At 34.7% G+C, this 10,703-nt stretch overlaps 1 protein-coding gene across 1 annotated transcript; it reads left to right on the forward strand.

Annotated features, from left to right (window-relative positions):
- Window positions 1-1,040: 1,040 nt before the first annotated feature.
- Window positions 1,041-7,463, forward strand: LOC114259550 (rac-like GTP-binding protein 5). Its single transcript, XM_028199572.2, has 8 exons — window positions 1,041-1,170; window positions 1,437-1,613; window positions 3,156-3,243; window positions 3,345-3,454; window positions 3,555-3,618; window positions 6,127-6,191; window positions 6,280-6,345; window positions 6,989-7,463. The coding sequence occupies exons 2-8, from the start codon at window positions 1,515-1,517 to the stop codon at window positions 7,088-7,090; spliced, it is 594 nt and encodes a 197-aa protein (XP_028055373.1). The 5' UTR covers window positions 1,041-1,170; window positions 1,437-1,514; the 3' UTR covers window positions 7,091-7,463.
- Window positions 7,464-10,703: the final 3,240 nt, after the last annotated feature.

Below are 10,703 nucleotides of genomic sequence, written 5' to 3' on the forward strand. Positions count from 1 at the left end.
ACAGCAACCCGCACTGCGGACAGGTGCAGGTTGAATTTTTCCCAAACTGTATACATGTAGATGGGTCCAAACTGATCCGCGATTACCTCTAATATTAAGTGTATCGAATTTTTTTTTAAAATTCAATAAAATAAAAAATATATATGAAAATTAAAAAAAGAATATTTTATTATTTTAAATAAGTTTTAAAAATTTAAACTAAACAAGCTGATTTTATTTTATTTTTTGTTTTTGATTTCACTCAAGTATAGATATTTATAGGGGTGAAAAAAATGGCCCTATGGGCGCCTCGAAGCCCACCCGTTGTTTGGGTTGGGCCCAACTTGTTTAGGCTCGGGCCCAAGTCCAGCTCGAGGAGCCATCGTTTTTAAGCTTGGCTCGGCCCGTTGCTCAGCCTATCGGCCTGTTCAAAGCCCACTCAAAAGCCCCGCTCGCTTGGCCCGCCCGAGGCCAGCGTTATTTTTAATAGAAAATAATAAAATTTTGGTGAAAAAAAAAAAAAAAATTGTTTAGCCCCGTCCAAGTCCGCTCAAAGATCGAGCCCAGCCCCAGGGCTGGCTAAAGTACGAATACCCCTTGGGCTTAGGCCTAGTTTTTAAGTCTGTGAGTCAGTCTGGCCCGACCCATTTTTAACAGAAACCTACAAGGCCCGACATAAACTAGATCAAGCCGAACCAGGATTACATCCCTAGATACATAACACTTTTTAAGTAGTCCGATCTCATTCTCGACGTAATGAGTTTTAATGATTTTTTATTATTATTATTTTATTTATGTGTTTTTTTTTTTTGGTTACAAGAAAATCCTTCCTACCATTCGCACAGGTCCAAGGCAGCGCCCCGTGCAGAGATCAGTAGAGTGTCTTGTTAGCCGTTTCGAGCGAGAAGACTATAACTTGGGAACTTGTCTCGACTTCCCAAGACAAACTCTGTTTAAGTCAAAACTCGCACAGCAGGAGTATTGAATCTATACCAAGTACAACTTAAGTTCTAACCTCTTAACTAACTGTACTTTAACTAAGAAATTGACCCAAAAAATAGAGAATTAAATGTGTGACCTAAAAATTTAAACTTCAAGCCTAGACTACAATGTGTAGTTCAATAATATTAGCTGGCAAAGGGGCTGGCTAGGTCAGCGAGGTCTCAACCGCATTCGTCTCTCGGCGCACAGGTTCTCTCTCTCTCTCTCTCTCTCTCTCTCACACACACACAGACACACACAGACACACACATATTTGAGAAATTGAGTGTTCATTTTGCTAATTAGCTTGTCTTTACCCACATTATCGCTCCCTCAATCGAAACAACTCTCTGTGTGCGATCAAAGTCACGAACACTCTAAAATTTGTGCTAATTACTGACTGACTGAGTACCTACAATTTTGTTAGGGTTTGTAAAAATGGTGTTTTGAGTTATTTTTATGATCTGATCTCACAGTCAGAACCATCCAACTCTGAAGAATCAGGAGAACAAGAGTCAAAGACAGGTTCTTGATCTGGTGCTTTGTCGGTCCAAATGAGTGCGTCGAGGTTCATAAAGTGCGTCACGGTTGGTGATGGTGCTGTCGGAAAAACCTGCATGTTGATTTCATACACCAGTAACACCTTCCCTACGGTGAGCTCCAAGACTTGTATTCCATTTCATTCCATTTCCTCTCAACTTTCTGACTTCTTTTTAAAGTTTTTGCCATCTTTTGACTTTGATCTACCTCTTTGTGAAAGAACAATGTTGATTTTTTCAATTTTATTTTTTTGGGTATGGTTGTGTTGTATCTTGAAAGATTGTAGACACAAACTGTAAGTTTAAATGGTTCTATGACATTGTATAGGGTTGTGAATGCCAACAAATTTGGGGAGTTTATAGTTTTTTAATAATCATTTAATGGGTACTTCAAAAACAGGTTGCAAACATATTTTTAGAAGTATTTTGTGGGTTCTGTGCTGAACCATCTGTTGGGTTCTTGCTTGAGAGAGTTCGAAGAACTGATTTTGGTATATGAATTATGACTGCTTTGTCATGTGGCTGCATCTTGACACAATAAAATGGGGAAGCTTTGTGTCTTATATACATCATTGTGGTCGTATTACAACTGAATAAATGAATTTGTTCTTTCACCTGTAAAATAAACACTCATGGCAATATACACGTTACGCTGGTGTTGCTTTTTTCTTATCTATTTTGCTTTCGGGGCAATTAAGTTTAAAGTTTAGGATTCTTTTCATTAGGAAAGTTTCAGATTTTGTCATTGGCTCTTGAAGATTCTTTGGATGGAAGGGTGTTTTCCAAGTTGCCGCGTATCACATCCTAGACTTTTGTAAAGAGACCGGTGCTTGTTTTCTTGGTTTGCCGCGTTGATTGGGCTATATCTCTTCTCTAACAACAAGTCCAATGGCCTTTCTCATGGTTCAGGATTTAGCTTGATTAACTAGAATGAGATAATAATGTCTGTTGGAGTTGCTTATTCTTTTTAAAAAATTTCATTCTTCAGCTAAGTCACTGATTCGCGATGCGGGAGCGAGAGCATTCTCTGTGAAAATACCTTGAGAGTAGGATCGCCTTCAGAGCATATAGATATGCAGTTTAATATACATTTATATTTATAAAAATATAATTAAAGTAGTTTAGTTTTTATGTGTTTAACACAGATAAAAAAGTAATTTTATTCGCTGTTAACAAACAAAGTCCCATGAGTACATAAATAATTAACATTGCACTATAGTTGATTGATGAATCATATTGCTGATTGGTTAAGGGGTAATTTGTGTAACCATCTGGTTATGTGTTCGAGCCATTTAAACATCAATATTTTTCCTTCTACATATAGAATTGGAAAATATAGCTGCCAGAGACAGACCTGGCGTTAATTTAGACACGTGACCAGTTATTATTGGCTATCATTGAATTTGTCCCGAGATTGCGGATTAGGCCAATTGGATTTGTGAATTGCCCACGATTTAGCACCAAATCTGCTAATTCCCAGACTGAAGTGCGACCAGCTACCTAACCTTACGGATTAGGTGAACTAGGTCTGCATTCTCTATTTCTGAATGATTGTGTTGTAACTTTTGGATTTCTTACTATTACTGACATGTCGTGGAAGAAAACTTGTTTAGTTATTGGGCATTGATCTTTTTTATGTTTTTGCAATGGAAACAGGATTACGTGCCAACTGTTTTTGACAATTTCAGTGCAAATGTGGTTGTGGATGGGAGCACAGTCAATCTAGGTTTATGGGACACTGCTGGTAATTTTAAATAGCTTGTTTCTAAACCAGGTGATCTTTTTTGTTTCAGTACTTTCTCAATTTTTCTTGTTTTGGGTTTAACTGTATTAATGGTTTAACAGGTCAGGAGGATTACAATAGATTAAGACCTTTGAGTTATCGTGGGGCAGATGTATTTCTTCTTGCATTTTCTCTCATTAGCAAGGCCAGTTACGAAAATGTTGCAAAGAAGGTTAATACATAAGACCCTTGGATGTGTCCTATTTTAGGGCTATTATTTGATGTGTACTTATGTGTATTGACAACTTGTTTCTGTTTTGATTCTATTTCAGTGGATTCCTGAACTGAGGCATTATGCACCAGGTGTTCCAATAATTCTTGTTGGAACAAAGCTTGGTAAGATACATCATGCTAGAACTGTCACACTTTTTGTTTTGTTTTTTGTTCTTGTTCATTATGATGGTTTTGTGTGTGGAGTATGGCATCTGGTGGTTAGGTTCAGCATGGCATCTGGTTAGCTTTACACCTTGTTTATTGGACGTTCTCTTTTGAGCTTAGTAGGAACCTCATCTTAGCTCTTAGATCCAGTATAATGATGAAGCTTCTACACACACGAGATTTGTGTTTAAATTGAGCCTAATGAGAGTATTTCATTTTGAACCAGTGGAGAATATCAATTGAATTTTTTTCTTCAAATTTAGGAAATTTGATTACTCCTGTATGTGTGTTAATCTCATCCCATTATTGGCATTTAATATGCTGGCTTTTAGTTGAGCCTTCTTAGTAAACATTTTGAAAGGGAACAAATTTGTGTCTTACCTTGTTATGTGCAATCTAATACTTTATATGTGATTATCTTATTAATTACTGATGTATTGAAGTCCTTTTTATTTTTTTGATCTATCCTATTTTAATGAAAGGTGGAAAATATTGAGGTAATAGATGGTAGGTTGGTGGACACAGGTTGGAAGTTGAATTGGTCTAGTTTTTGAAAGAGAGATAAAATGGAGTTGAGAGAGAGAGAGAGAGAGAGAGAGAGAGAGTATAAAAAAGGTTTAGGTGGGAAATCTAGGACCGAAATGCATGTATATAGAGGTGCATATATGGTGAATTTGAGTTTGGGTTACCATGGCAGCCCATCTCTTCTGTGTAGACCCAGACCAAATTTAGTTTTTGGGTTGAAATAAGTTTGCCCAAGCTCTAGCCCAAATGCTAAAAATATTATCTGGGCCTTAAAAAATTCCCAGCTGGGCTCAGGTTAGGAAGCACGGATACGGATACGGATATGGATATGGGTACGATACAATACGGATACAGTGATACAGCAAAATTTGAAAAATTAGGATACGGGTACGGCGGGGATATGTTCGTAAAAAAATATTATTTTTATAATTTTTAGTAATGTAGTATGTATAAAAATAAAACCTAAAGCAAAAGACAACTTGATAAAAAGGAAAGATTCCTACAAAGCTAAGAGTCTTCAAGGTCAATAGCTTAGCTGCACAAAAAAAATAAATAAATAAAAATTAAAGGGGTTAGTACAGTGAGAGGGAGAGAGTGAGATTGAGCGAGAGGGAGGGGGGAGAGAGAGAGAGAGAGGGAGATCGAGTGAGAGAGAGGGACTGAGATCGAGTGACAGAAAAGTGAGAGCGAGAGCGAGCGAGCGAGCAAGCAAGAGCGAGAGAGAGAGAGAGAGAATGAGAGTGAGAGTGAGAGCGAGAGAGGACAAACCTTGATCGACGACGACTCCTCAGAGTTGTTGCTATTTGCGAATCGCGATAGAGACGACGATGACTCCTCAGAGTTTCTGTTGTTTGTGATAGAGGCTAGGGTTTGTTTGATTTTTTTTGTTTTATTTTAGATAGCTTTTGTTATTTTACACTTTGACCCCATTACGAGTTTTTATAATTATTTTTTCGCCCCACCGTATCCGGAAAGTATCCCAAGCGTATCCTTGAAGTATCCTTGCATATCCGAAATTCAAAAAAATTATAAAAAAAAAATGGGATACTTCTTTGCTGTATCTGATGCGTAACCTGTTGTATCGGACGCGTATCCGTATCCGATATGCGTACGGGGGCCATTTCGGAGTATTGCTTCATAGGGTTCAGGTTACTCAGAGCCAACCCGCCTGAATTGCATCCCTAGGAGAGGGTACACTCGGCCGGAGACTGAGCATGTTTTGGTCTTGAGAGGAGAAGGACAGGAGAGACATGCTCAGTTGAAGAACCATCAAACTGAGACAAGAAGGCACTGAGCATATCAATCTCAAGTATAGAGGGTGACCACTTGAGTGGAGACTTCTTAGCAAAGTTGAGGGAGTGCCACGAGTGGTCTGTAGCATGCATTGTCTGTAAAAGCCTAGGCTCAATGCAAGGGCACCTGTACACTTGTCTTAGCTGGTGTAGTTTGACCTCGGAGGGGAATACATGGCATGGAATGTGTCATTAGCCCACATGTCACCTCACGAACATGTGGCACCATATACTCCTGTGAGATACCAGTGTGAAGATGATGTGGAGATGCAATGTAGCACAGTTGGACTCCCATACCTAAGGTGTCTTTGCTTTTCTTCCTTGGCAAGGCTCTTTTTTCCTATTCAAATTGTTTTGGAGTGTATACTCGAGTGATGTAATTTAATGCTGCCAGAGGTTGAACTTACCTTTGAAGGCTTCCCTTACCTTGTTTCTGTTCCCCTGTTAAGATGGATTCTGTATTTTTCTTGCCACTAGGCTCTTGTACATATGTATTTCATTTATCGCCTGTGCACCCAAATTGATTATTAACATGGCTTATAATTTTTATTGACTCATGATTATTTTTTTCACTGTTCTGTCTGTCTAGTGGATGTCCTACTCTTCCTATAAAGTCGGCCTCTTGTTTTATGTTCTCGTTGACCTGCAGATCTTAGGGATGATAAACAGTTCTTTGTAGATCACCCCGGTGCAATGCCCATTACCACAGCTCAGGTAAAGACCGTTGCTTTGCATATCCTAATTTTTCCTCCTGAGTCTATGAGTTTGGTATTTATGGTTTGTGTTTCATTTTCTATTGAAGGGAGAGGAGCTGAAAAAACTGATTGGAGCTCCTGCCTACATAGAGTGTAGTTCGAAGACACAGCAGGTATATATATTTTCTTGACACAATAATACTAGGGACCAAGAACATAGACAAAAATAAAATAAAATAAAAATCAAGAAAAATACTGTGAGGTGTAGATTCATTCTAAATGCGGGCCTCCCACCATACGCTTTGGAATTGGGAATGTTGCTGTGCGGGCTGCGCAGCAGCACCTGATGTGCAGCGAAATGGGCCCATTTCGGGATCTATTTCGATAATTCGAACCGTTCATATTTTAGAATACATCAAGTAGAACATGCCTGCAAAAAATCAAATTAATCGGATATCGTTTACCCATTCATCCACTCACATTTGTATATACAAAAATAAAAAATAATTGTGATTTAAAGTATTAAAATGGATACAAATGTGAGTGGATGAATTGGTAAACGATATTTGATGAATTTGATTTTTTCCAGGCATGTTCTACTTTATGTATTCTAAAATATGAACGGTTCGGATTATCGAAATGGGCCCATTTCGCTCTTCCTACAAGAGTTGAATCTAAACCATACTTTCTTTTTTTTTCCTTGCTATTTTTCTGTGTCTGAGTTGTTCGTGTTTTCAACGTCTGTTCACATTAATGGGCAGAAAATGTTTATTTCCTTGTGATTGATGTGGTGTAGCTATCTTCTTGTAAATGCAGAATGTGAAAGCAGTTTTTGATGCAGCCATTAAGGTAGTGCTCCAACCACCCAAGCAAAAGAAGAAGAAGAGAAAGGCACAAAAGGTCTGTTCCATATTATGATCGTGGAAAGAATAGGCATGGAAAAAGAGAAGATGATCGATCTATCATCAGCCTCTCTTGATGAAGTCCGTCACTTTTCAAGCCAAACGTTCCATTTCAAGGAAACAGCAAGCCTTTTGGTGTATAGTCTTCACTGACTTACTAGGAGGGATTACTGTGAAAACAGCAGGTGGTTTGTTCTCGCAAAACTGGATTTTATGATATGTACTTGTAAACTAGGTGTCTTCGACATCTTGCATGTCTCTGTTGTTCTGTGTGTTTAGGATTGTGACATATATTAACCAGATGTGATGAAAGATCCCTACCATTAGAGAGCTGTTCCCTTGGATAAACAGGATTAAATTATATAATTTGTATTCTAATTTTGATTGAATGTTGCCCAAATGGTTCATGTCATGCTTCTAGGAATGCTATTGCGACCAGGTAAGCAGTTTTTCGGTGGTTGGCGGTATACAGGGTGTGGTAAGGGTTCTAACTTCTACTTCTATGTGAATTTATGGTGAGGCCATTAAATTCTGTGATTATGATGTCATATATATAGAAACATTAATGATAGATATCATAAAAAAACCTTTCATGAAAATAATCATGAAAGTTTTTTGACCCTTGGATTACACTTAGAATAAAATACCATACACTAATCAAGGTAATCTAAGAATTATAACTCTTTCATGATCATTTTCATGAAATTTTTTTTTATGATCTATAACTTTTCTCATATAGAAAAGTTCTTGGAATAGCATTTTTTGTTTGTGTTTTGGAGGAATAGGATTTGCTTTATAGAATCAGTTCATGCTCTAAACTGATTCTTTCCTCTCCTTTAATATATATATATATATATATATAGATTGAGGTCTGTTTGTTTGAGATTGGAATTGAGATGAAGGGGAGATCAATTATATGTTGTGTTTGTTTTGTGAGATGGAGAGAGGATTCATAATCTCATGGGATTAGGCTGGGCCTTGGTGTTGTGATTGAGATAGAGGAGGTGGAGATGAAATTAGGAAATTAGTCCCATGGGATTAGGTTTTTTATTTTTTATTTTTTATTTACATGTTGGGTATTTTTTTTAAACATTAATATTTTTTGTATTTTTTGTTTTAATGTTTTATTTGTTTTAATATTTTATATTTCTTTTATAGGGTAATAATTTAACAATTCTTACATTAACAATTATTATCAAAACATGCACAATTTTACTTAATTCCTTCGTTAATAATTCTCTCACTATTAATCTTTTTTATTTTACTTCTGAAAACAAAGGGGTCTAAATTCATTGACTTTGGTCCTCAGGTATGCATATACAATATTAATACAGATAACAAATTTTTTACCTATGTCCAGCCCACTCCACACCACAGTCAGCTTTTTATTTTTATTTTTATTTTTTTTTGTTTTTGGAAGAGTTGGTTGGAGGCAAGGTTTTGAAAATTAGACCGGATTGGCCGGTCTAACCGGTTAAATTGTTGATCGGTTGGGGTCCGGTTCAGATATATTTTCTAAACCATTCGAAGTTAAAAACCGGCCTAATTAGAGAGAACTGAGAAAATCGGTGGTTGAACCAATGAACTGGTTGACCCAGAGCTGGTTCACTGGGTTGATGGATTTGGTTTTTTTTTTTGGATTTCAACTTACTTTTTTCCTTCTTATTATATATATACATATAATATATAAGAATATAAGAAAATTTTAATTGCAAACTCTCTTTCAAAGGTCTCCTCTTATGAGGAATCTCATTTAGGAGTTTGAAATTATTGTGAAAGTCTCCACCTGTTTATAAAAAAAAAATCTTCAAAAAAACTCAATAAATCCATGTGGGATTCAATCAAATGTATTGGAGGGAATATTGAAATTTTGATATCCTTCCAAAATTTTTGTTTTTCTTTCAATCAAATAATTTGAATTAAAATCATATGGAGAGAATATTAAATATTTGATTTCCTCTTCCAAAATTAAAATTAATAATATTTTAAAATATGTTATTATATTTTTCAGTAAAAAAATATTAGGACAAATATTTAAGATAATTTAATATTTTTAATTTATAATTTTATAATTTTTATTTTTATTTAAATACAATTTTAATATATTTGTTGCGTCACTGTTCGATTCCGGTTCAACCCGACGGTTGAACCGGTGACTCATCCACTTGATCCCTTTTCCGGTTCGCTCACCAGTCCGATTTTTAAAACATTGGTTGGAGGTATGCTATTATTAGATTACATTAATTTAAGGACAATGACAAAAGATTTTCTAATTTCATTCTTATAATATTTTGGATATCAACTTTAAACACAAATAACCCTGCATGAATATTATAAACATCTCGCGTTTAATTTTTTTTTTCTTTAGAAATGTGGATTTTTATTTTTTGAATCATTTTGTTGAGATGTATCAAATAAGGGTTATGATGAATGTGAAATTTTGGAGGAAAAAATTAAGATACTGTGAAATTTTCCTGGTTCACCGATTTTAACATGTGAAATTTTTAATTAAGCAAATAGAAACTTGTTATGGTTACTTCAATAGTTTTTCCCAAACTTGAATTATTTAATAAATTGGTCTAAAAATTCGTCCCAGTTCTTTATCTTATCAATATATGAATTAGAAGATAAAGGTTAGATTACATTGAAAATGGCAAGAAGTTATTACAATTCTAATATAATTACACCTATATCTATTTTGATAAAGTTAAAATGTTCGAAATTAATGTAGGTGAGTTGTAAATGCAAAAATAAAAAAATGTAAAATTTATATTTCAATGTAAATTATTATTTTTTTTCTATCCGTATGACAATAAATTATTAATAAAAAATGGAATTACTATTAAGTGAATCAAAATCTCAAGAGATTTTAATATCATCATGTAAAGTTTGTGGTAATTAATGTATTTTTTTTAATTGCAAGAGAGGTTTGTGTAATTTAGCAAAAAGTAAATTACACTTTGCCCCTTTTATTTTTGACCCTTTTTTTTTTTTTTAGCCCTTAAAGTTTATTTTCCCTATTTTGGTCCTTTATCTTTCAAGTTTTTTTTGATTTACTCTTAAAATTAACTTTTGTTTAAAATTAGACAGAAAATATAATAATAACTGTCACATAGTATAAAAAATATATTATTATATTAGAATTTAAGTTTATATGAGATATGCGAGTTATTTATAATAAAATATTTTTATGTCACGGGACTATCAAAGTGCTATTTTTTTGTATAATTTTCATAAAAAGTAATTTTAGGAATAAATTGAAAAAAACTTGAAATATGAAAAGGTAAAATGAAAAAAATAAAATAAAATTAAGGTTAAAGTAAGAAAGTAACTAAACATAAAAGTAGACAAAGTGTAACGGGTGTTTTGAAAAGATGGTTAAAAGTTATTTTTTAGATTCTTTTTGCTTTTTTTGTGAGAGAACCAACATCTCAAAATAACCCTAATTTAGGAGTGGTTTGAGATGTTCTAAATAACTGTACTTTTTGACTTTTTATGCAATATAAGTTGGATTTGAAGTAATGTAACTTAAATAAGATGACGTAATTTAAATAACATAGTGACCTTTTGATTTTTTGACTTTTTTAATACATGACAAACAATGCCTTACTCTTTAGCAAAATAGATGC

This window comes from Camellia sinensis, chromosome 3 (assembly GCF_055761805.1).
Source record: "Camellia sinensis isolate YWXY chromosome 3, ASM5576180v1, whole genome shotgun sequence".
Classification (NCBI taxonomy): Eukaryota; Viridiplantae; Streptophyta; class Magnoliopsida; order Ericales; family Theaceae; genus Camellia; species Camellia sinensis.

Excerpts from the sequence above, each read along its gene's own strand:
- LOC114259550 (XM_028199572.2), top strand. The coding sequence starts at position 1,515 with ATGAGTGCGTCGAGGTTCATAAAGTGCGTCACGGTTGGTGATGGTGCT. Across the intron at positions 1,614-3,155 it reads CCAGTAACACCTTCCCTACG|GATTACGTGCCAACTGTTTT; the intron begins GTGAGCTCCAAG and ends CAATGGAAACAG. Across the intron at positions 6,192-6,279 it reads TGCCCATTACCACAGCTCAG|GGAGAGGAGCTGAAAAAACT; the intron begins GTAAAGACCGTT and ends TTTCTATTGAAG.